At 32.0% G+C, this 27,976-nt stretch overlaps 1 protein-coding gene across 2 annotated transcripts in view; it reads left to right on the top strand.

Moving 5' to 3' along the window:
• LOC145280125 (cytohesin-1-like) overlaps window positions 1-27,976 on the top strand; it is a 340,097-nt gene that overhangs the window by 249,729 nt on the left and 62,392 nt on the right. For both annotated transcript variants that reach the window (XM_080131884.1, XM_080131885.1), the window contains one exon: window positions 24,679-24,745. In XM_080131884.1, the coding sequence (XP_079988010.1) occupies window positions 24,679-24,745 (67 nt within the window). The remainder of the gene's footprint in view (window positions 1-24,678; window positions 24,746-27,976) is intronic.

The raw sequence follows: 27,976 nt of genomic DNA, 5'->3' as shown, positions 1-27,976 counted from the left end.
ATATATATATATACTAGCGGGGGTACCCGGCGTTGCCCGAGTGTTTGTTTCCGGGACGGGGGGGGGGGTTAAAAAATGTTATGGTAGGTAAGTAGGAAGGATCAAACCCGGAGTCATGAGTAAAAGTAGGAAAATAAAGTGTGAAAAAAAAAAAAAAAAACCATCTGCAACGTTAACAGTTCGGCCACCAAGAAAAGTCCATTCCAGTTGTTTAGGAAAAAAAAAAAAAAAAAAAAAAGCGACTACGGTAGGTCGGCGCGAACGTGAAAATATAATGTGAATTGTCCAGCACGCTAACCACTACGCCACAGAGCACTGCAGCTTAGTTTAGTGATTTTAAATAACTTCACATGAAAGAAGTACGAAGCCAAACCGGTGTTCTCTTCTCAACTGTTCCTTGTGAATGATCCCCAAACGGTGTTAAGTGGTGGCAGGGGGAGGAGGAATTTATTAGAGAGAAAATATTTTACCACTTCCATTGATCTTAACCGATTTTGGCCGTGACTTCTCAGCAGAAAAAGTATAGAAATCTAAGATTATCGAGGAATTTGAGAAATAATAAGCCTATAACACACCTCAGATATTGTTCTGCCGTTTGTGCATATTATATTTGCATGAAATATTTTGATTTTTAATCCTATTAATGTCAAAATCAGACGAGAAAAAATGAGTTCATTTTATTTATATATATATATATATATATATATATATATATATATATAAAATAGAGAGAGAGAAGGGAGGATAAAGACACATGTACATAGTATATGCCAATGATGCATCTCTGCTTCTGACGCACGTCCATGACAGGGGTTGCTTTCTTAGTCTCGCATGATCAATGTCTACAACAGAGAAATGAGACTTTTTGGTCACGAATGCATAAGTTCAGTCAGCATAACAATACAATTTGCAATCCCCTCTAATCCATTCAAACAGAATAAAAAATAGGAGGCATTACTTTTGGAACGCCCCTCGTGTATACATTCACATACAGCTTTTTTCCTTACATAAAAGATGTCTCATATTTAACTGATTGCTGTTCTCTATTCGGTGTCTTTAATATTGGTTACACTTTTTTTTTTCTTTTTTCTTTTTTTCTGACGTTTATTGGTTTTGATTTGATTTGCCTAAACTTTGATATTTGTTGACAATGGATGTTTGTTTTGAAAACTTGACCTCACCCAAAGATAAGAATCGGTTTTGGTTTCCTCGTTTGGACGAACTTACCTCCAACTTCCACCCTTACTGATCGCAAAAAAAAAAAAAAAAAAAAAAAAAAATCGGTGAACAGAAATTTTGTATTCTTTTAACTTTCTTGTTTTACATTGCAATGTCTGTCAGACAAATCTCTTTGAGAGATTTTTTATTTTTACGTCTTTTACGTTTGTGAGATATGGGGCATGGGAATGAATAGATTCTGATGCCAAACAAAGAGACGCTCGCAGACATACTGACTTGCAGATTGAAACTTGCTTTCTTTAGACTGGAGTTGTTTTTAGTTACAAAAAATTACTTAGTTTGCCATTTCTCAGTCATTCATTTTTTTGCAACTCTGATACATAGCATTTAATTTACCTTTTCCTGAAGACGATGATTGTCTGCACATTGAGAAGTCTATAGTGAAACTTTGGTGTAATATATACCAGCAGGCTGCCCGATATTGCCTGATCATAAAATATGATTAAATATATTTTAATTTATGCAAATTTTGTATTTATAGTCGATTTTTGTTGTACTTCACATTAGTAGTGACTGCTAGGCATTACCCAGTCGTAAACTAGGCTTACACATGATATTTTAATTTATGCAGAGTTTGTATTTATTATTATAGAGCCAATTCTCCATTGATTGCACCCAACATTGACCTCGCTCATTTTTGGAAAAAAAAAAAAAATAATTAAAAACAAACTTGAGATTAAAAATCTATAATCATGATAATGTTGAATACTAAAGCATTTATTTGTATCAATCATTAAAGAAGTATTTAAAGTAAAAAAAAAAATACTTATAATAATCTGAAGTATTTTTTTACTTTAACTGCAACTCAACATTCACTGTTTAATTGACGACTTTTATAGGTTTTTGGTTATGTTGAAAACGAATATCACATTTAAATTTAGGCCAGACAAGTAGTTTTCTGGATATTAAGACATTTATTATCCGATGTAATCTCATGTTTTCACTGGAGGCTATATTTTCTCAACTGAACAAGTACTAATGTGCATGTGTGTTACAAAACACTCTCTCCCCATGTTAAGAATGGCGACGGCCATTGAAATTCATTAATACATTGAAAAAAATCTTAATATCCAGAAAACTACTTGTCTGCCCCATATCTGAATGTGATATTTATTTTCAGCATACCTGAAAACGTATCAAAGGCATCAATTTAAAAGTAAGCGTTGGAGTAAAAATTTACCTAATCTGCTATGTGACTGACCTTGCTCATTTTTGAAAAAAAAAAAAAAAAATGCGACTAATAATCTGTAATCCTGTCAATATTGATGCGTGCTAATGCTTTTATTAGTATCAAAGAAATAACCATATAATCAGAAATAATAATAATCTGCTAACTTCCATTAACTATCAAGGCCTTTTCACATCAACTTAATTCCAGCTGATAATAGGCAGCTCAATATTTTGATATGCTTTATTATCGCGGATTTATGTTGAATATCATTGATTTTTTTTTATCACCAAATTAGCAATCGTAAAAACAAAATGTGCTCAAGAATATTTTTATTTTTCTTGAATAGAAAATGATGTAACTCGTTTTAGTTACTCAGCATTTGTACAGAATCCAGCCAAAAGTTTTTTGTCTTCGTCTTGAAGCCACTAAAGTCTAGGCCAGAGGTCCTCAACCAGGGGTAAATTTACCCTAGGGAGTAAAAAAATTATGTAGTCTGGGGGGTGGGGTTTAAATAATTGAAGTACCTGATAATCTATAATAAAAATCTCACCTGTCTGTTTAAATGTATGTATGTCTCGCAAAAACTTTAACAGGCAGCGAATATTTACGAGATTGGTATCATTTTGAAGCTCGAGCCTTCGGACAACAAATATCGAAGAATTGGGCAAAAATATTAATTCCTTCACCCTCAACTAGGCACTTTTCTACAGGGAGGGGTCGCTTTTTTCACCGATATTTTTTAAAGTCATCGCCTCTTTTCGATTGTCTAGCCTTAATTTAAACTTATGTCACTTCCAGTTTGGCGATGGGTACAACAACTAACGTGTCACATTTTTTTTTTTTTTTTTTTCACTTTCTTTTCCTCCTTCGCAGTACGGGTTCGAGCCTGCCTGCCTACTACATTTTTTTTTTTTTTTTCTCAACACACACCTCCAGACACCCGGGCAACGCCGGGTACCCAGGCTAATTTAAAAATATTTTTTTTTCAGATTATATCACGCCTAAGAAACTTACATAACTGGATTCATATGTCAAATATGGTTTGGACTTCATTGTTGTTGTGTATCATATTTTTATACAAAACCCAAAGTCATAGACAATAAAAAGGTTCTTTTTGACTTTGTTTTTCTGTCATTTTCTGATGGCCATGATTTTTTGTATGGTGATAAGGAGTAAATGGAGAAATGCACAAAGCCTTCAATAATGGAGGAAAGGTTGAGAATGGCTGGTCTAGATCATTGCTGAGATCACTGTCCATGCTGACATTGGTCCGGCGCGGTTTTAGAAGGTACGCCATCTTGGGTTTTAGGTTACTATTTGAGAAAGGGCGAATTTATTGCTAATTGCCTGAGGTGTCCCTACCAGAAAATGTAGAATTAGGGCTACCAAGACAGTTTTTTGCAGGCCAGGTCTTCTCAGATCATACTAAGTTCTAGTATTTTCCATAAAGATGATGTAACAATGAACATAAATTATTTTTTGTTGTACAAGAATGTCTTAAATACGTCAGTTTATGAACTTTATTTTTATTAAACGTCTAGATTGAATGAACACTTTAATTTAGATGTTCTATTTGTCCATCAATCTGTCACACCGAATTTTAAAATATTGTATTCGTTGCAAACAGTAGACTCTTAAGAATATCTTTTCTCGGCATTTTGGGAGGGGGGTGAAGGTGGAGATAATTGTAATATTTTTTTTTTTTTTTTTTTTTTTGCAGCATGTTTTTTTGTGAGGGGGGGGTATTTTTTTTATTCCAGTATTGGAGTGGGGTGGTAATTATTACGATTATTATTATTATTATTATTTACTTAAGGAAAAATGAGTATATATGAAATGAATCTATATATGTATGGAGGAGGGGGTGTTGCCAAATGGGATCTGAAAATATTCACTATTAATAAGTGATGTCTTCAGGACGAGATCTCGAATTTCATAGAACGAGAAAAATACGATTGTATTTTCTCCCCTCCCCCTCCGACCCCATAGAAAAAGTCTTTTCTATCCAACTTTTCTTTAACTATTTCTAGTTTTTCACAATTAGATTATGACCGAACCCTGACTTTCTTGAAGTTAATTGAAAATCTGGCCATGCGTATATAATGCCATGAGGCTTTAGAAATTGAATTAACTGCCAACTGTTTGAATATAAACTTGGAAATCTCAGCTTCACAAGAATTGTATCATTTATGCATTGAAGAATTTAATTGGCTTTTCATTCTTGGTCTCCCTCCCTCCTTTGTCGGAGGGAGGGGGGGCTAGTAATTTACTCCTGTTCGTTTGTTTGCATATTTCTCAATAACCACACCTTGGATTTTTTTTTTTTTTAATTTTGCACAAACATTAGTCATGGTGAAAGTAAATTATTCACTCCTGGAGGGGGGAGCCCACATGCTCGGCTTGTTTTTATTGGTCCCCCGACAAAAGGAAGGTGGACCTGTAAATTCACCCTTGTCCGTTCGTCTGTCCGCACTTTTCTCAATAACTACGCCTTGGAATTTTTACAAATTTTGCACAAACATTAAACATGATATGAGTAAAAAAAGTAACATAACAGATGTTATGGGAAAACTCCTGTGCCCCCCCCCCCAGGGGTGCCTTTCAGGTTAAAATGGCTAAAATTGACACTTTTGTGCTTATTAAAAAAAAAAAAAAAAAAAATTGATGCCTTGGATTTTTATAAAACTTTCTGAAAAGTTGTAACTGATTTCTATATAATTTTGTTTGTCTATACTTCGCGATAACTCTTGGTTGTGCCGCAGCGGCTCTTTTAGGGATAATAAAAACACTCCATTTTTGGGACTATTTTCCCATATTTGTCTAAAATTTTCTATGTATGTCTATTAGCGGTTTCGCATGATGCTGAACTCGTATTAAAATATGTTAGTGCAATATCTATGCACTAGAATATCCACTGCTAACCAATCAAAAACTAGAGAATTGACTTTTCTATCTGAACAAAATAGAATATCCTAGCCTACTTATATAACACTTTTCTGCCTTTTGATTTTTATGTTTTTAGTTTTAGCACAATTATACAGGTGAGCGCTAACTACTAAATATACATCAGAAACCATAGAGTTGGTATATAAGCAAAATGGGATGTTTTACTGTTTAATCTAAATCTGTTCCCTGGGCTCTGATGGATTGCTAATTCATATCGTTTTGATTCTACAATACTTTTTTTTTGGGGGGGGGGATCTTTGAACTTTTGTGAAAATGTCTATTGTGACAATAACTTTGAATATATGCTTAATATATGGGTGGGAGTTGAGTTATTTAAAGATGCATCTTTCTCTTGTGTTTCATTGTCTAATTTAGAACTGATTTCATTTTTGGATGCTTAAGTAAAAGGTCACAATATTATACTTCAGACCAATGGTTCTCAACCTTTTTTATATGGCGGCGAACTGTCATTTAAATTTTCACTGCACACCTACCATAAAAAATTTAATACTTTTTTACTCATACAGCCATTTTTGAAATAAAAAAAATAATTTAAAAAATGATTATACAAGGAGAATTTTTATTCACATTAATCAATATATCCTGTATTCAATATCTGGTATAAGATAATAATAGTAAATGTTAGAGAAACAGTTGTGCCTGGTGTTTTTTAACTACTGCTGCAATATATGGGTGAATGTAAGAGACACTCTTAACTTTTTTTTTTTTTTTTAATATTTAAATTTTTCACAATTTTTTATTTTTAGTCAGAAAATCCCAGCTCACATAGTACGTAGGCAGTAAGATTTTCATGGCTTTCTTAGTTAAGTTGAAATTGAGCGATGTTATCATGATTAAATAGCTTCTAGCTATTATCTCTTCACGGCCCACCAGTAATCATTCCGCGGCAAACTGGTTCGGAACCACTGCTTTAGACAATAACTACAGTCTTGTTTAACACAGACTTGCTATCTGTCTCGTATTGCAGCCAATGAAATCCCATATTTCACATGATCTGGACCCTAAACATTTTGAATAAATTTTTATGAAATGCCAATTTATGATTTTTCCAAATTTGCTGTACGGATTTGATATCGCTTAATAATGGTAAGCATCATACAACTTTTCGACAGCATCAGATAAAATAGTTTTAAGATTTTCATGTTATGCTTTGGGGAATACTTCATAAAATATGGAGAAGACCCAAATATGACTTTACCCCATCCTTATATTGTTAGCCGGATATATGGCTGGCTCGACTTCTTGCTATCTATTGTTATATCTAATTTCTTATCCGCCTTTTCCAATTTTTTAGAATGCTTCCTTTTCTTGTTTTTAAAAAGAAAATTGTTTTATGTTTTTGTGATTAACTCCTGTTTTTTCTTCTGACACGTTTCAAATTTTGATTAAAGCAGTTCTAGTTTTAGATCTTGTCCGACAAAGATTATATAGAATGAGTTGCGAAAGAGTTTTTAGAAATGGTATCTTTTATGTGAATAAAAATTATCTAATCTGATAGTGTGTGTGTGTTTACTTTCTCATAAATCAAAGGGCCCCCTTCCTAGGGCAAACACTTGATCGCTATATGAGATGTACAAATATTTGAATATTCCATTTAAATTAATCTCCTTTACATCTCAAACACTGAGTTCGTAAAGAAGTTGAGAACATAATTCTCCTCTCCCCAATTGACCATTTAAATGTTATAGTATACTAGACTACCCGTGACCCGTTGGGTCAGTATGTTATATTAGCTATGGAATTCATGTATGACCGTGACTTTTGTGATGTAAAGAAAATAGTTTTTTTTTTTTTTTTTTTTTTGACATAACATTTCTATAAAAGTATATTAAAATAAAAGATCACGGACTGATCACTCAAACATAATAAAAATCCTCCCTATTCATGTAAAGTTACCTATTTTTCTGAACAATCGCTCAAAAATCGAAAATTAAACATGATTTTCCTACGAATTGAACGCTGACGAAAGTCATTTAGCAGCAAAAACGCACATGAACCTACCGATGAAAAATATAAGAATGAAAAACCCATATTGGAATCCTTCAACCAAGTTATAGAAACTTAAAATCTAAAAAAAAAAAATAATAATTAATAAAACCTGAAGCAAAAGATAAAACCTAAATAAATAAATAAAATAAAATAAAACTAATATTGAAACAGATTAGTAAATGTGTCAACAAATTCACTGTTCTCGCACAACTATTTTGTATCTAGAAATGTAAATAAAAAAGAAGGAAGGAAAAGGGACGGATAGAGAGTAGTAGTAGTAGTAGTAGTAGTAGTCTTGGCTTTACTACAATTGTTCTTATGTTTGTCAACGGGTTAAAGTTGTTTAGTTGTAAGAAAATAGCGACAGTATAGTTGCAATAAAGAATAGTTGCAAAACACCCCCACTCTTCCCATGTTAAATAATAATTTTAAAATAACGTCAATATTTCAGTGCGCAGGTCAAAATCTGCAAAAGATGCGATTTGTGTTTATTTGTTTATGTTGATATGGGTTAATGTTTATGCGCGCATGCGCAACCGGATGTCGTAAACCGGAAAGTGGGTTACATCACTCGTTACAAGGTCATTTGAGTTTTATAATTATATAGATTATTCTTGTAGCTCTTGGTTTTACTGGATTCCAGAACAAGAATTCATCTAGTTTGGTGGAGTATCCGGCTTAGTGCTGTCACTTAAGAGAACTTGGAGAAGGTGTACCATTCCTTGTAAAAGTTGGTGTAGGTTAGCTATGCAGAGGAAATCTTATGTGATTTTTGATATTTAGTTAGGCTTTACTTCTAGGGAAAAATATCCTCATGCCATGTTGTCCTGACGAACCCCTGTATGGAGAAACTCTAGTTCTCCATGTTTGTGATTACAAACAAGCATGATTTGTAAAATAAAATTTATTTAAAGAAAAAAAACTCATCACCGTAAGATTCTACTTTATATCTACTTTTATAAATCTCGATAAATTGACCTGGATCGATGTTTTATCGATTACTAAGAAAAGGTTGAAATTCTTTCGTTTTTTTTTTTTTTTTTTTTTTTTTTTTACTATTCTTTGAGAATTTTTCTTTGATTTTTTATTATTTTGTGGTCTTGGGTGAAATGTAAATTTACTTTGAAAAAACAAATAAATAAAATAAAATAAAAAAATAACATAATCCGTCCTATTTTAACGAAACCTCAAATTCGATATTTCCATTGCAACAATCAATCAAAAAATGATTTTTTTTTTTTTTTGATTTCTTAAGAATAAAAAAAGTGATTGTTTTATTATAGATATGTGGATGTGAAATACGAATGTAGATGGCGCTGCAGTTAATGTTGAAACCATCATCTATTAACGTATTTAATGCAGGTGATTGTTGTGAACCAGGTATCATTGCTCGTGTTGTTGGTTGCTTGAGGAAAGTTCAGGAAACTGCTGGCATTCTTTACATTTAGGGACATGTCTTTCAAAATTCAGAGCAAAGTCTTTTCAACCTGTGTTTGCTTTGCCATCTTGTATGTGAGCCATGGCTCCCAAATATTTCTGATCTGCAACATCTTCATTGTCATGACCATGCTATGATCAAGTCGATATGCGATTTTAAGCTGGAGGAAAGTATACTTGTTTTACAGATGTTTTAGTAGAATGTGTTCTGATGAACACGTTGCACTTGTGCCCCCGCAACATACATATCCCCAACAAATCTGCTTAGCAACAAAATATCACCCCTTCACTGTTGAGGTCCCTAAATGCCACAAAGCTTTCTAGTCTAATAGGTTCTTCCCTTAATCTGCTAGACTTTGGCATTCCCTTCCTGCTACCTGCTTCCCAACATCTTGTAAATATTTCCTAGGCATGGTCTCAAATAGTAGCCCCTTACGTCCAAGGGGTGATATACCTTGTAAGGGGGTAAACGCAAGTTAAAAAAGAAAAAAAACTTGATAAGCTTTTTTTTTTTTTTTATATATATATATATATATATATATATATATATATACTCCAAACACGGCATATTGCCACTTGAAACCTGAGGCTATTATATGGGATAGTGTCCAACAGGGATGATGAGAATTGAGCAGCAAGATGTCTGTTCACATTACATTTCAACTTCTGCATGTCTGTACAATCAGGGTATCAGGGAAACTGAAAGGAAATTTCAAAGTCTAATAATTCAAGGGAAGAGGCTATTAGAGTTCTAGCATTCTAGGAATCTCAACGGTGTAGGGGTGGGATTTTGCAGCTTGTTGGGTTAGTCGGGGGTATTTACGTTGAGGAACAAATCTTAATTCATCATAGCATATATATATATATATTACAAAGGAGGGACCACTTATCAAGGCTCTACGGCCATTCAAGGATCAGAGTTAATTAGTAAGAAAGTTGGTGAGACAACACCTTAATGATGCGTAGAAGTGGAAATTGAGTAGAATTTGATAAAGAAGATGGCTCAACAAGAACTTGTTTACATTGGACTTGGAGATGATTATATTGGAGTCAAATTGAAAGCAGCCCCATGGTATAGTGTTCTCCAAGGAGGCAGTTCTAGGAAAAGAAGCTGTGTCTATGAAATTTTCGTTAGTTTTAAGCACAGATAGAGAGTAAGAAAATTGTTGACACTGGTTGTAGCTTGACGGGTGTTTCTTGCAAATGTTTCATGGGGTGACCATAGATTGAATCTTAATCGAGCACCTGCCATGGAAAGAACAATAGAGAGCAGAGATAGACTCACAACATCTTTTCTGTGAGAAAGAGGTTAGTAAGAGAAACGGACACTGTATAGTGTTTTTTTAAATTGATTCAATGTATGGTAAAAAAAAACTTCTTTTTTTTTTTAGTCAATGGCATGTTTATTCAGTTATAAAAAAAATTTGGCCATTAAATAACGGAATTACCCTATCCTTTATTACTTTATATATGCTTTACCTGCTTGGTGTCTCAAATGGTTTGGCCATGTACAGCATGATGCCACATCTATGGAGCGTGATAGAGTAAGACATGGGTTGAGTGTGATTTGACTGCATGCAAAACGACTGATATTTACCATTTAGACAAGACCATATGTAGGGCAAGTGTGAGACGTGCCCTGGTGTCGCCTACCCCGGAGTCTGGGACACCAACAACACTTTAAATACCCAAATCTGATAACTGTCCGTTTCATTGTCTTTCTGTAAAAATGAATTGCTCCAAAGATTTTAAATGTCTTAACTATGATTTTCTTTTGATCAACGTTTTATAACAGAAGAATAATGCTAGAATCAAAGTAAAATTCCGCATAACAGAAATATTTAGGGATTGTGAAATTCATTTAAATTGATTTGTTTGCTGGAAGATATATCCGGCTTTGCCCGGTCGTAAAATTTGAATAAATATATTTGAATTAATGCAGAATTTTTAAGTATTAAATGTAACGTCAAATTCCTTTTAAAAAAAAAAAAAAAAAAAAAAAAAAAAGTTAAAAATAAAAAAAAAACGCAGAACGAAACTGAGACATATGCATGCGAGTATTGTTTTTTTTTCTAAACAGTTCACTTCTTGTAAGTAAAAAAAAAAAAAATACTTGAGCCGAGATCAAAACCTAAAGACGGAGTCAAGTACGATAACCATTAGACTAGCTTAACATGACTTTCAAAGAGTGTTTTCAAACCAACTCATACTTGACATAAAGAAGTTGTCATATTTCATTGAACAGCACTTTTTTTCCGGATGAAAACCGATTAAAAAGTTTTCCACATGTCTGATTATCCTATATAACAAATTTCAAGTCTGTAGATCAAAAATTCGTTGAGTAGATAAGTTGGTACTCCTGCAGAGAGTGATCGGTGCTGAAATAATAACGTTATTATTTAAAAAGCCATTTTTAACCTGTGGAGGGGAGGGTGTTTTGCACCTATTCTGTACTTTAACCTTACAATTGAATAAAAAAACATATAAAACTTTAATTAAACATAGAAATATAATTTAAAAAATAGCGTTGATCATTCTGCATTAGCACCTAAGTTGAAAAGTGTCCTCACACACACATTCTCACTTATAGATGTATAGATTTATTTTATTTTATTTTTTTTTTTAATTTTCATAAATCAATTTTTATCAACCAATGTCGAAGTTAAGAAATATGTCTACAGGGTGTCTCAAAAAATGTAAACATGTACTCACACTTTTATTTATGAACATAGATTGAAATGGAATAACTTTAAATACAGAAGACGAATGTAATTGAAATGGAATAACTTTAAATACAGAAGACGAATGTAATTGAAATGGAATAACTTTAAATACAGAAGACAAATGTAATTGAAATGGAATAACTTTAAATACAGAAGACAAATGTAATTGAAATAGAATAACTTTAAATACAGAAGACAAATGTAATTGAAATGGAATAACTTTAAATACAGAAGACGAATGTAATTGAAATGGAATAACTTTAAATACAGAAGACAAATGTAATTGAAATGGAATAACTTTAAATACAGAAGACGAATGTAATTGAAATGGAATAACTTTAAATACAGAAGACGAATGTAATTGAAATGGAATAACTTTAAATACAGAAGACGAATGTAATTGAAATGGAACAACTTTAAATACAGAAGACAAATGTAATTGAAATGGAATAACTTTAAATACAGAAGACGAATGTAATTGAAATGGAATAACTTTAAATACAGAAGACAAATGTAATTGAAATGGAATAACTTTAAATACAGAAGACAAATGTAATTGAAATGGAATAACTTTAAATACAGAAGACGAATGTAATTGAAATGGAATAACTTTAAATACAGAAGACGAATGTAATTGAAATGGAATAACTTTAAATACAGAAGACGAATGTAATTGAAATGGAATAACTTTAAATACAGAAGACGAATGTAATTGAAATGGAATAACTTTAAATACAGAAGACGAATGTAATTGAAATGGAACAACTTTAAATACAGAAGACAAATGTAATTGAAATGGAATAACTTTAAATACAGAAGACAAATGTAATTGAAATGGAATAACTTTAAATACAGAAGACGAATGTAATTGAAATGGAATAACTTTAAATACAGAAGACGAATGTAATTGAAATGGAACAACTTTAAATACAGAAGACAAATGTAATTGAAATGGAATAACTTTAAATACAGAAGACAAATGTAATTGAAATGGAACAACTTTAAATACAGAAGACAAATGTAATTGAAATGGAATAACTTTAAATACAGAAGACAAATGTAATTGAAATGGAATAACTTTAAATACAGAAGACAAATGTAATTGAAATGGAATAACTTTAAATACAGAAGACGAATGTAATTGAAATGGAACAACTTTAAATACAGAAGACGAATGTAATTGAAATGGAATAACTTTAAATACAGAAGACGAATGTAATTGAAATGGAACAACTTTAAATACAGAAGACAAATGTAATTGAAATGGAATAACTTTAAATACAAAAGACGAATGTAATTGAAATGGAATAACTTAAAATACAGAAGACAAATGTAATTGAAATGGAATAACTTTAAATACAGAAGACAAATGTAATTGAAATGGAATAACTTTAAATACAGAAGACAAATGTAATTGAAATGGAACAACTTTAAATACAGAAGACAAATGTAATTGAAATGGAACAACTTTAAATACAGAAGACAAATGTAATTGAAATGGAACAACTTTAAATACAGAAGACAAATGTAATTGAAATGGAACAACTTTAAATACAGAAGACAAATGTAATTGAAATGGAACAACTTTAAATACAGAAGACAAATGTAATTGAAATGGAACAACTTTAAATACAGAAGACAAATGTAATTGAAATGGAACAACTTTAAATACAGAAGACAAATGTAATTGAAATGGAATAACTTTAAATACAGAAGACGAATGTAATTGAAATGGAATAACTTTAAATACAGAAGACGAATGTAATTGAAATGGAATAACTTTAAATACAGAAGACGAATGTAATTGAAATGGAATAACTTTAAATACAGAAGACGAATGTAATTGAAATGGAATAACTTTAAATACAGAAGACGAATGTAATTGAAATGGAATAACTTTAAATACAGAAGACGAATGTAATTGAAATGGAATAACTTTAAATACAGAAGACGAATGTAATTGAAATGGAATAACTTTAAATACAGAAGACGAATGTAATTGAAATGGAATAACTTTAAATACAGAAGATGAATGTAATTGAAATGGAATAACTTTAAATACAGAAGACGAATGTAATTGAAATGGAATAACTTTAAATACAGAAGACGAATGTAATTGAAATGGAATAACTTTAAATACAGAAGACAAATGTAATTGAAATGGAATAACTTTAAATACAGAAGATGAATGTAATTGAAATGGAATAACTTTAAATACAGAAGATGAATGTAATTGAAATGGAATAACTTTAAATACAGAAGACGAATGTAATTGAAAAATCATGTTCGCAAATGTTCAAATTGATCACCATTATTGTCAAGAACAAACATGATAAACGTTAAAGTGTTAGTACATTTTTTTTGTTTTTTTTTGAGACACCGTGTGTGTATGTATATAATAAACGGTACCGTTTGCTGTAGGAGTCTGCGCTTGAAATTTATGACAAAAGTTGTGCAATCTCCAACGACACCTCTATTGAGTTGGCATTGTTTCATTTTAGCAGCAAGTAGAAATTCAGGATGACTAGAAAGAATGCCGAGATAAGTGGAGAGCATATACAGGGCTTAGTATTTCCTCATCTAGTACTGACCAGGCTTATTACTGCTTAACATCGGTAATCTGACGAGAACTGGTGTCAACATAATTGTTGTTTGTTTGTGTGTGTGTGTGTGTGTGTGTGTGTGTGTATATATATATATATATACATACATATACACGCTCTAGCTACAACCACTATATATGATTTTCTCCACTCTCTATCTGTGCCTAATTCTAAACATAGATTCCATGAACAAAACCTCTTTCTCAAAACCGCCCACCTTTGGAACACTGTTCCGCTAGCCTGCTTCCCGGTTGAATACATGGTAACCTTCAAATCCAATGTAAACAACTTCTTGTTGAGCTGTCCCCATAAATAATCAAATTCTACCCAAATTACACCATTAACGATTACTAAACATTCATTAATCCTTATCCTTAAGTGGTGACTCAAGTAAATATATATATATATATATATATATATATATTTGAACAGAGCACATATGAGCGTGTATGAAAATAGCAGCAGCAGCCGAAGGATGGGTGGGAGGTGTAAAGTGAAGGCAAGAATAGGCCGGCTGTGACCCGCGTGCAGTCGGAAGAAAGCGAAATGCAGACCTAGTTAGATGGACATGTGGCAGCGAGAAACTTTTTAAATGATGTCGAGACGTGAATTACAGCAATAAATGCTTTTTGTTAAAGTAAAAAAAAAAAAAAAAAAAAAAAAATGCAGACTCAGATTTGTTTTTTGTTTATGTTCTCTTACAGCAGCTACATTTATTTTTGCCATCCTTTGTTGCTGCTGATGTTTTCCTACGCACTCATGTGCTCTGTTACATATAAAAACAAATGATGGTCTAACATAAAAATGAACTTTATAAAAGTTGTTCAGAAGTCAGAATTTCTCTTGTATTAATTAACAAGTAATCAATGGTCTTAGTTACAACATGTTGCAAATGTTGTTTACAAGACTTGATCATTGATGGATAATCTCGGATTAAGACCCCCCCCTCCTCCGGGGGATCAGGCTGACTAATGACAGTTAAGCGTAGAGATTCAGTGGATTGAACGTCTGCTCATCCTTTATCATTATGATGGCATCATTTGTAATTGAACTGCTGTGCCTTTGCAAAGGTCATCCTCCCGCCATTGTGATTTGTTAAAAATTCTTCTCTATATTGCACTTTGAAGGAGTCGCTATTTATCATGGCCATTCTTTCCATAAGATATCTATACGATGTGTGTTACCTAAAATTACAACCAAATAGAAAGAAAACAAAACACAATTTATCTGCTTGAAAAAAAAAAAAAAAAAAAAAAAAAGGATCAGGTGGGATTGTTGAAAAGGAAGAAATTTACGACTGTTTTAAAGTGGATAAATTTTTAAGCACAAAAAGAAAAACAAAATAGAGCTTTCCGGAAAAAAAAAAAAAATTAATGGTTATTGGATTTTGCATGGAATTATGTTCTCTTTGTCATCCTTTTGAAATTGATTCAATGATGGCAAAAATTTTGGCGGGCGCTTCAAAAATGGATGCTAGAGAATTTCTCTATGCAGAATGGTGTCGCAGATGGCTTCACAATGATTCGTATAAACGTATGAAAAACCCGAAATGTTCCCATTTCTTATGGTAAGGCCATTTTGTTTTTAAGTTTTTTGTTTTTTAAATGACTCAGGAATCATTCAGCCAGTTTCTCGCTTATTTCATTTGAGTATAAATAAATTTTTTGTAAAATTTTTTAACATTTGTTTTTATCATTTTTCAACGTTGAAGAGTTTGTTTTTTTTTGTTTTTTTGTAAAAAGAAAAAAACTTTGAATGTTGAGAAATACTAAAAAATAAAGGTTGTTAAAGTAGAAGGCAGCATTATTTCGTCATAAATTCTATAAATGATTAATACCTGCGATCAAGTAGCCCCCTGTCATATGCTAAATATTGTCTCTGAACAGTCATCACTTATCTGGTAGCGAGAGAGTAGATCATGTTTTGCACTTTTAAACTTATGATCAAGAGATTGACTTAAAAAAATGACAATTGTTTTTTATGAAACTTGTTAAAATGAACTTTTAAGCATTTATTTTTGTAAAAATCTTAAGTTTTATTTTATCATATTTAGCATATATTATTCTCTTCCTACAAAAAATTGATACATATTTGTTGAATTTTTTTGATTGAGATAAACTATTTTTTATTTTTGTTATACGATTTCAAACACTTTTTATGTGGCTTTGTGATTTTTTTTTTGATTTGCATAAAACAAATTAGGCTTAAATGTTGTTTAATTTATTAAAAATACTTTTGTTTTATTCTCCCAATGTTCAGCATTTGATAAAACGTCTCCCGCTATCTCTCCTAGTGTGTATATTTTATTTAATGAAATGCTCTTGCATTTGTTACGTAAAGAGAAGATTAGTTCTTAACTTAAACACGAGATAAACATGGAGTAAAATGCAACAACACCTACAACAGATAACGCCAAAACCAAATTAATACAATCTCTTATGTTATGTGTAGGCGTTTATCTATATACACATACAATTGAGTTTTTTGTCACATTGATATTGAAAACCTACTTTTTCTACTATTTAAAAATTATTAAAACAAACTTAATATACTCAGTCATGGATATGCGAGCAACTTCATAAAGGTTAACTAATTTGCATTTTCTTTTGAAAAACGAGCGTTTATTAATTTTATGGTTTCTTATTATGGGTGACTAGTTTCATTAACTTTACACTCAGTTCTGTTTATGCATATTTTTTACATTGTGCATGATTACGTAGCATTTAGGATGGATAAGTTCTAGCACACACATGTCTATCTATTTATCTATCTATATATATATATATATATATATATATATATTCATATATTCAAATTATTTCCTCCATTGTATAATTATCATAACGATAGATTTATTTTAGTTTAGTTTTTTCGCCATTTTTTTTTTCTTTCCAATAGTTTGATTTTATTTTAGCCATCCGCCCGTTTGAATTCGTTTTCCCATACAAAAAAAAAAAAAGAAACTTTGGCTTTGAAAAGTGAGATCAAAATTCGGTCGGCTGGCTCTACCCTCTTATTTTATTTTATTTTTTTTTTCAACCTCCATTATTTATCCCTCCATCCTTTTTTTTTACCATGGATACAAAAAAAAATGTCTTTTTTTAACAGCTATATATATATATATATATAATTATTTTTAAAATGTAATTATCTACTGACATGTTTCGTCGTCTACAACTCGTCAGAGTGGCTACGTGTACGTGGATAATTATATTTTAAAAATAATATATATATGTCGCTCCCCATTTAGGGTGTACCAAATTGGTCAAAGGGAAAATTATTCCCAACTCGCATTTAGGTAAAAATGCACTTTCATATAAATAATTGAATTCGTTCAAAGAGTATCGCTAACAAGAACAAATAAAAACACATGAGATTCCAAGGGCATAATAATATGGACACATTTTAAAATTCAATTATTTTACAGTTGGATTAAAGCATACAGCTAAAAGGAAAGTATGTAACAAACGAAATTCGGTTGCTGTGACCAGACCAGCTATTCTGACAGACTAGGAAACCAAAGCTACACACAAAAAACAAAGAAAGCAAAGGGTCTATGAAAAAATGAAAAGATAAATTAGACACCAATTAAATAAATAAATCTGCATTCATTCCTTGAACTTAAATTTCTTTTTAAGACATTTTCTAGAATCAATCTTAGATTCCAATTAAAATTGGAATCTATGATAACTTTTTGTTATACTTTTTGGTATCCTTATATCTTGATTTTAATCTTTTTAACGGGATAGAAAAGTTGTATAAAATTGGTCTGCTCAGAAAATTTCACCCATGCTGTGACGGATATTCTAATATATATATATATATATATATATATATATATATATAAAAGTGAAAATGTATGTGAGAACACTTCTCAACTTGTATACTCAAAGAATTTTTTATCTACAGACTTAAAATTTGGTATATGGATTATTCAGACATGTGGGGAAACTTTTGAATCCGTTTTCATTTGGGGGGAAAAAGGGCTGCTAAAGGATTAAAAATTTAAAAAATGGAACATGGAGGTATCAGATTTTCATTTGTTTCTTTACTGTTTCCATAATGTGCATGTATAGTCGTGAGACATGACAGCTTCCTTATGTTAATAAGTGGCTTTTAAAATTTTAATTATCGTGTCAAGCTGGTGTATTGGTTATCATAATTGACTCACTGTTTTTAGGTTTTTGTTTCACTCTCAGCTTGAGTATTTTTTTTTCTTTACAAGTGAACTGTTTAAAAAAAAATATAGTCACATACACGTCTTAGTTTCTTTCCATTTTGTTACTTCATTTTAAAAAGGAATTTAATGTCACGTTTAATACTTAGGGTATTTCTGTTTATAATAAATAAAACTGCATTAATTAAAATATATTACTTATACCTATTTTACGACTGGGCAACGCCGAGTGACCTGCTAGTTCAGTATATAGTGAGTAATGTTTAATTCCAATAATTTCAACATATTGTGTTTATTTATTTGACTTTCTCTTAAAATGGAAGCAAGTTGTTTTTAATTTTTCTAATCCTTCGAATTTGATTTTGCTTCCCATATAATCGTTCTGTAAAAGTTCTTGAAAAACTAAAGTTATAATATTCTATTTCATATCTCGATTTTTTTTTTAAATCGATAATTTAAAAATAATTGTGCTGGATCGATAAATATCTTAAGTATCCTCATGCCAGATTGATAAACCCCTGTACAGAGAGATCTTAGTGTCTAGTAGGCATTCCAGTGTGTGTGTGATTCCCCCCCCCCCGAAAAGGATTAAAAGAATGAGGTTTTGAAGAACCAGTTTCAGTAAAAATTCAAAGCAAAACGGTTTTAAAACGTGTCCATGGCATCTTTCTTTCTTTCTTTTGGCCTACGAGGCTCTAAAGTCAGCAATATGCACTCCACCTTATTAAAAAATTTTGTAGATCCTTGAGTAGACTCTCAGACTTTAGTAAGAACTGCTATAATCAAATGCGAGTTGTTTGATAGTCACACTCTCATACTTTTAATGGACGAGTCTATCATGTGTCTATATTTTTCCCCCTCTTTTATCTTGGGGACACTTTTTTGTGACGAGTCATACCTCTGCCTCAAAACATTGTCTCCTTTACAGCCTTGCAATTTTGGTGATCATTTGGTCTTTTGTGAACATAAACTATCAAACCAACATACCATAATAAATTGGCATATCTCTTTCTCCCCCACCCCGCAATGCTTTTCAATGCTTATAAAGAAGCTGACATTCAGCATCATTTGTAGTTTTCATCATTCGAATCTAACATATTCTATGCCACTCCATATTTTCTCAACTTCAAACCTTTTGTACGAGGTGCCTTGAATTAGTTTCCAGACTTTTCGTATGGACACTTTTATTGATAGTGCACACATGAAACTCTAGTTTCCTTTAAAGTAATCTCCTTCAGCTGCAATGCACTTGTACCGTTCCAACAAATTCTGGAAGGCCCCATGGAAATCCTCTTCTGTGAGTGTCAATGACCCTCATCATAGCCTCTTTTATCTCTTAAATTGTCTTATAACGACAGCCTCTAAGGTTTTCCTTGAGCTTAGGGAATAACCAAAAGTCACATGAAGCAAGGTCTGGACTATAGGGACGGTGAGGAACTGTCTTGATGTTCATCTTGGTCAAATCGTGTGCGACAAGGATGGAGCATCCTTGGGAAAAACTTTGAGCAAATCTTCCACGTATTCAGTTCCTCTCAAATAATTGCGTTTACAGCTGCCACACTGACATCAAACTGTGCCCTGATTGTCTCTATAGATACACGACCGTCCTTATCTATGAATTTTTTTGTCAATCAACTCTGGTAGGGTGTACGAGGGGCGTGCAATAAGTAATGTCCCTGACCTACTTCCCATAGCAGTAAAACAACGAAACTTCGCACAGTTATTAGTCTTTCTCTACATAGGAACCACCCAGAGTTATGCATTTCTCCCATCGTTTGATGCAGCTCTGGAGACCGTTTTTGTAGAACACCCCAGATTGGTCCTCCAGCCACGACGTGACTTCAGAAATCAAGGCTGCATCATCTGGGAAACCCTTTCCTTTCAAAAACAACTTCATGGATGGTTCTTATCCAGGAAATTCTTTATTAACCAATCAACTCTGGTTTTCTGACTTCCTTACTCCTCCCACACCTCTTATCATTCCTCACAGACTCCCTGCCTTCCTCGAATCTCTTATGCCACTCAAAAACTGATGCTCGATTCATGCAAGATGTTCCAAAAGCAGTCTGAAGCATTTCGTACGTTTCTGTGTCATTTTTCCAAGTTTAAAAAATTTTTATTGCATATTGTTCTTCTAATGTGTCCTTGTGTCCAGATTGCATTGTTGAAATTCACCAGCTGTGATAATCAGGCTTTAGTAGGTTGGATTTCAATTCCTGCTGTAGCTGATCATTTGAATCTGAAATCATAAATCCGAAAATTTCGTCATCTCATAAGATATATAGCAATAACATATTGAATTTTCAAGAGTCTACAACAGTTTTATGCCTGTACAAAAATGTCTGGAAACTTATTGAAGGTACCTCGTACTTTGTTGCTGAGATAATTCAGTAATTAGCAGCAGTGACATTATCTTTGTGTTTTTGTTTGGATTTTTGTTAATAATTTATGGCTTAAGTCCAAATGCCATAAAAGGTTAATGAGATGGATGAAGATGATAATGAGAAGTAAATGTTATTCACCCATCTTTTTGCTTATGAGCATGGTTTATGGAAAGTAGTTATTTCCATTGGATTTGAAGACAACTGTTGTAGTTTACAGGGAAGTAGTCCTGTGATAATTAATTCCACAGATGGCGTGCTCTTGGAAAGGAACTCTGTTCATGGAAATAACGCTTATGGAGGAAGAAAGTAAAGTTACTTGTTACAATCTATGAATTTTTGTTTTTGTCTGAAGAAATTATGTGTTATATATATATATATATAATAAACGGCTATAGGTTTGTCTGTCTCCATATTTTCAAACTCTATCTCCTCTGACACTGAAAGTTGCAGAGTGGCGCTAAGGGCCTCAAATGATTGGATTTTCTATAGGCCATTCTTTTATGGGTCTTTAGCCGGTTAAAATGATTTTAAGGAGTCAAAATTGAAAAAAAAAATCGTTAAATATTTTGTACATTAATCACTGTCTCACGTCGTTACAGTGGTAACGTCACCAGCTTTGAATGCTACAGTTTCGGTTTCAATTCTAGCTGATGGCATCTAAATACTTTCTTTTTTAAAATTTTTTTTTTTAACTTTTGAAATCACAACTCTATAATAATATAATCAAAATCTGGACAAATTAAAATATATTTTAGCCTATTTTATGCTCAGGCACAGCTGGACGCCCCCCCCCCCCGGGTGTGTATATGCATGCATATATATATATATATATATATATATATATAATAGTTTCTATATGCAATTTTACTAATTATGATAGTAATTGCATATCATTAAATAATACAAAGTTTCAACTGAGATAGCTCAATAGTACATTACTAGAGCTATAAATACTTAAATGTTACCACTATCATATGGGACAGACCTTCTTTATGTTCATTTTTTTTTTTAAATATTATTTTTTTATTGTAATAACTTGCGTACATTTTTTTTTTTTTTTGCCCACTGTTGGCATACATGTACATCAGTTTATAAATCATAACTTTGCCCAACTGGGCAATCTCATCAGCACTTATTAATGAAACCAATTTTAAAGTTGTTTTCTTTGAACATATCTTCATATTAACATGTATTATTAATTCATTTACTTTTTTCCACATGTATATAATACATCAAGCAAATATTACCAAAATATAATGTATTGTATGTGTATAGATTTTCTTTTTGAGTACTTTTTACCATGTTTACTTTTTCATTCATCCCGTAATGTATCCAATTTTTTTTTCATAGCCTTTAAAGTCCCGTCTTCCAGCAATTTAATTTTTCATTAATTAAATTTCAATAATAATATTTAATTAAATTAGTATAACTTCTCGTATTATTTACATATTTTATTTCAGCTGGTTTTAAGCAGAAAAAGTATGTTTATAGTTACCCTTTTTTTAATATATATATATATATATATATATATATATATATATATATATATATCTTACCCTCTGATTTGAAGGAATGTATTTCTTCGAAACTCCGCGGATTAAGGACTATCCACTTAAGTGTTTCCTTTTCAGATTAAATGTTTTTAAGTCTTTTTTTTTTTTTCAACATGTTTTTTTAACATGTTTTATTAACTTTGCTCTTATTTATTATATATATTTATATATATATATGCACATGCACACACGCAATGTGTGTGTGTGTGTGTGTATTAATCACAGCTGCCAAGAATAACTCTAAAGTATGGTTGGGTTACATGAAGTCTGTGGGTGGGGGTATAATGTAGCCACACCCTAAAACCCTGTCTTATTCTCTTTATAATGGCTCCCTGGGCTCTTGACATTAAATGAGACTTTTATCCTCTAAAAATACAAAGCAATTCTGCAGCATCCATCACCATTTCTTGTTTTCACTTCAATTGGACAACTTTTTCATACCATTCATTTTTTTAATATTATTTATCTCATTTATTTTCCATACGCTTTGATCTGAAAGGAACACTTTTATATTTTTTATTTAAAAACGTTTTTTTAAGGATTGATCCACGTCGCTTCTTGTGCAGTTTACAGAACATTTTTAGATAGGATTTTAAAGTTAAATTTTACTGTATTCTGTTTTTTGTTTTTGTTTATTAGATTGTTAAAAAAAAACCTTACCCAAAACAAGATTAAGAATGGCTTTCTAAACAACAGCACGGTATATAAACTGCTCAAGAATAAAAAAAATCTTTCTAGATTAGAGCCATCCCCCCCTCCCCACACCGCAAAATCCCAAATGTCATTCTTTTAAATCTATTTGAATTTATTTTCGTTGAGTTCTTGAAACATTTTCTTTTTGTTTGAAGTAAATATTAAGCTCTTGTAATTTGTGTTGGTCAATAATTGAAGTCTTTCTCTTCTCATATAGAGCAGTTGTGTGTTCATGCAAAAGTCAGAAACTATGCAAGACACACTCCCGAAGCTGCTGTATTCTATTTCAATATTGCTTTAGACAAAATAGGGACACATTTTTTTTTCCTCATCGAAACTTTGGTTTAAAACTAGAACTGAAATATGCTTTACTAAAGTATAGTAGCTGCTTTGTTGAAACAGGAAATTATTGACTGAAAATAAGAGGCTAGAAGTATGTGTAACGGTCAAGAGAAATATATAAAGAATAAGTTTTTAAAGAAATATTTCAGATGCATTTTTTTTACTTTTATTTTGTCCCGAGCAGTGCTGAGTAGTCATGCTAGAAACTTATTGTAGTTTTACAGATTTTCTTTAAATTCTATTTTTAATGCCATTTCATGTGACGATAATGTTTATTTTCATAAAAATTACAAATTTTCACAATTTCGCAAGTCGTGTTCATTCGTCCAGGAAGAATCACTTAAAGATTTCGCTTTCATTTTGATACAACCATAACTACGATGTGAATCTCCATTATTGGTCCCCCTGACAAAGGAGGGATTGAACCTAGTAGCACTCCTTCTGAAGCCAAGTCTGGAGCTTTTTGAACTTGTGGGCCTGCGCTGAGTTCTGCTGCCACACTCGGGATCAGCCAGCAGCCACTTGATTGCAACAGGGATCACCACACTCTTGAGCACATTCAAGTACACCTTGGTTGACTTTTAAGCCAACTTTGAAGATGTGAAGTGGTATTATGTGGCTCTCACTTGAAACCACACTAAAGACCATAATCATTGCCGGAAATTTTGTTGAGCTGTGCCCTCAAGTATTGAACCATCTGGATTTGCATTTTGAGAGCGCTGGCAATGGTCCTGTTGTCATAACTTGGATTGGTAGAGAGCATGAGTTGTACAGTGGTACATCGTTTGTGTCGCTCATTGTACGTTGTATCACTTTCAGAAAGCTCCTATCGTTCTTGGGATTTGTACACAACTGGTCAAGTAATAGATGCTCTTCAACAACAACCAAAAAAAAAGCTGGTTTTCATCAAATGGAAATGGAATCCTGTGTTTTTTAGGGTGACAATTTTATCTTTCCACCCTTTTACTTTGATATTTTTTAGTCCCGAAATTTCATCTATTTTACATGTTTTATTTCAGTTTATGAAGATCCTTCAAAAAGTAAAGCCTCTTTTTTTTTTTTTTTTTTAGCTCAAAAAGTTGAACACTTATGAAAATGGGAGTGGTATCATTAAAACGAGTAACCTATTTCTACTCTAGAATTTTCTACTTATTTACGACCATTCTCAATGCACTTTAGTTTTTCACCGTCAAAATCTGTAACAGAGATGACACTTTCAGGTCGTGAATGCATAAGTTGTCATAACAATGCAATTCTTAATGTCCTCTGATCCATTTGGGCGTAAAAAAAAAATAGGAGGCATTATTTTCTGAATGCCATTTGTATATTTTATAATGTGATAAGCAAAAATGGTTTAGTCATTGTATCTGATGTTGTTTTTTTTTTTTTATCTTTTCCAGTAAAAACAATCCCAAGACCAAACAGATGTCAATGGGCAAAAAGAAATTTAATATGGACCCAAAGAAGGTAGGTGATTTAAAACAAAAAATTTTTTTTTTTAATTATTTTAAGCAAGTCTTTCCTGATATAATAGCAGTACATGACTAAGCTTCACTGCTGTTTCACAAATACAGTGAATTTTAAACTAAAAAACAATCTTAAAAACAATTCCTTAACCAATTTTTTCAAATTTTTACATCTTTTTATTTTAGCTTTTAATCTTTTAACTTAAAGACAAATTTTGATTTTAAGGTCGTAAAAAAAAAAAAAAAAAGATGAAACAAAAAAATAGCATTAACATTTTTTTTTATTATCAGAAACCGTATGTGCAGCAAGGGTTGTACAATCTCCAACTACTCTTATCTTGAATTTGCATTGTTTGAGTTCAATGACAAAAAGTTCAAGAAGACTGGAAATAACAACTAAATGGAGAAAGACTTTCTGAATTTTTCAGATGAGGATTGGCTATTAATATTATTTGGATTTTCAGACTACTGTTCTCATCTTGAGTGTCATTTTCACAACATTTCGGTTATTTTCCGACCTTCTTCAGGTTTATCTTATCGAACTCTGGAATTTTTCTGCATGGAATCTTGAACGGAATCCTATATTTAATTCACAGGGGTAGCATGATCTCATTCCGTCAACCATAACCAGATAGTTCCTAATTAATGAGCAATTTTAGTTTTGGTCACCTAATGTCCAGGGTTAAATCCAATACACTGCCGTCAAAGATCAGTCTCTGAAAAACGGGATTTTTATTCAAATTGGCAGCATCTCATTTGCGTTAGTTTACACGATCATTAAGGATAAAATTAAATGAACATCACTATTTTTTTTTATTATTTGATTCAAATTGGCGTAATGATTTTTATAATAAATGCATTTCATCATTTGAAGAATGTGAAGAGAATCTGCTAATGTAAAGAATTATTGGTAATATTTTATTCTGATTTTATAAATTTGTAGAAATTCCTTGCGTGTTTTTTTTTTTTTCTTCATTAATTTGAGAATCACACTTTTGTCGATTGTATACAGATACTGAATAGTTAATAATTGTTTTAATCACACACACACACACACACAGACCTCCTTTCAGTCTTGAAACAATGACTACCTCCTGTAAGTGTGGGTTCAGAGAGAGTATATAGTGAAATTTTTAGATTTTAGGCTATTGCAATTTCTTGGTTTAAATAAGTTATCGAAGTTATATTGACTGATAAGTACAGACAAGAAATGGAGCACAAATTTTTTTTTTTTTTTTTTTTAAATAAGGCATTTTTCCGGATTTAATTAAAAAAAAAAAAAAAAAAAGCTTGTTCAGACATTTAATTTATAAAAATACACAAACGAAATGACGAAATGATATTTAGATGAGAATTATCATTGTTCCCATGACAATAAAATGCACACATTGTTGTTGAAGAAGTAAAAATTAAAATATATGCAAATACAGTGTTATGTCATTCAGAATAACATGCGACAATTTTCCTATTTACTTGCCTCCCCATGATGGCAGTTAGACACAAGTTCAGTTTTTAATGTGGAGAAAATCCACTGCCCCAAAAAGTACTCCGGATAGGAACAAAAATTAAAATTGCTTTTGTCTAAAAGGATTTCTCTTTCACCGATTCAGGACTGAAAAGGTGGAGTGTAGTATCAGAACAGATACTAAACATTGTTCCTAGCCAAAAGGTCAAGATTTTTCACCGTAGTTAGTCGACTCCATCTGACAGATAACCTAAGATGCAAAGACGTTAGGATTTAAAAAGTATGTCAAATATCAAAGCCCGTTCAAATGATGTCTAACTTGTCTAAAAGACTAGTTTTGAATTCCTCACCACATAAAGGAAATTACAAATTCTTATGCCAGGAGCTTCCTCTAACGTGAGTATTATTCAAGGGAGATAATTATAGCCCAACAAATGCATCTTAAGAATAACTATTATAGTTTCTTTTCATTATTAATTGTAGTTAGAATTTATAACTTTGGAAGTATTTTAATCTTGTCCACCAAATTTCCTTTTTCTCTTTCGTTTGCTACGTAAAATGTTCTGCTAAATGTGATAAAGTTGCGTCATTAACCGCTTTTTGAATGAGTTAAATTACAAGCAAATGGGGACAACAAACTGCTAGTCGTTATGGGCTCAATTATCGCAATTAAGACATTCGGTTACATGTCTCCAATTTCCTTTGTGCCTCCATCTCTCTCCTAATCTTTTTTTATTTATTTATTTATTTATTTTTTTATCACTTTTCTTTTTAATGATTTAATTGCCATGTTTATTTTTACATTTTTTTTTTAAAGTCCATGATATTGGTAATTCTTGATGCACTTAATCTCTGCGGCAAGGAACATTTATGAAATATGGTTTTTATATTTTCGTATGGACTTGTTGTTCTGCACTTGTAGGACAAGCTGGCCTCCATTAACATCTGACGGGCAAGGTTTATGATATTTATAAGTTTTTTTGTTTTTTTTAACAGAATTTTAACATAATTTATAAAATACTGTTTTAATGTGGTGTGTTCTATTTTGAATCCTGTGGAAGTGAATGGCTTTTAAAGAAAAAATTATTTTTTTTAATTAGTTTTATTTCTGCTAATTGATCGATGTCCGGGTCCAGAAAAGAGTCTCAAACCTAACAGGTCCTGGATATGACCTAAAACTATATCCGATGGTGAGGCCCCATCTTGCAGGCCTTGGGGAGTGTGGCGCCACCATTTAATTGCCATTGCTCTCAGGTCCACTCTGACCCGGAGTGGTAGTACCTGTTAGGGTCCCAACTATGGGTTTAATAGAATCCGACTTAAAAAAAACAAATATACTCCATTAAAAATCGTTCCTCAAAATAACTAGATTCAGCATTAAATAACCTGGAAAAGGTTGATATGCCGTAAAACAACCAACCACCAAACCTAACAGGTCCTGCACTGTCAATCAAACTCCAACCCCACCTCATCACTAATGTTGCATCCCTATACCTATTTTGCAGGTTTTCTAATGAGATGTACTCCGATAAACTCGTAGCACTTGTGCCCCCCTCGATGTCAATATCCCCGGCTAACCCGATAAGCCGTGAAATCACACTCCTACACTACAGATCACTAGTTGCCAAAAAAAAAACTTCTACTTTTCCCTTGAACTGCTAAATTTTGGAATTCCCTCCCAGTTTTCTGCTTCCTTAACTGTTCTGACATGAACCGACATCTCGTTGCTCAACTCCCTGTATAGTGTCGCTTTATATATGGTCCCAA

The sequence above is a fragment of the Euprymna scolopes genome, chromosome 7, assembly GCF_053919585.1.
Source record: "Euprymna scolopes isolate OS-2025 chromosome 7, ASM5391958v1, whole genome shotgun sequence".
In the NCBI taxonomy this organism is placed as follows: Eukaryota; Metazoa; Mollusca; class Cephalopoda; order Sepiida; family Sepiolidae; genus Euprymna; species Euprymna scolopes.
The sequence above is the reverse complement of the archived record's forward strand: the minus strand, read 5'-3'. Positions and strand labels throughout refer to the sequence as shown.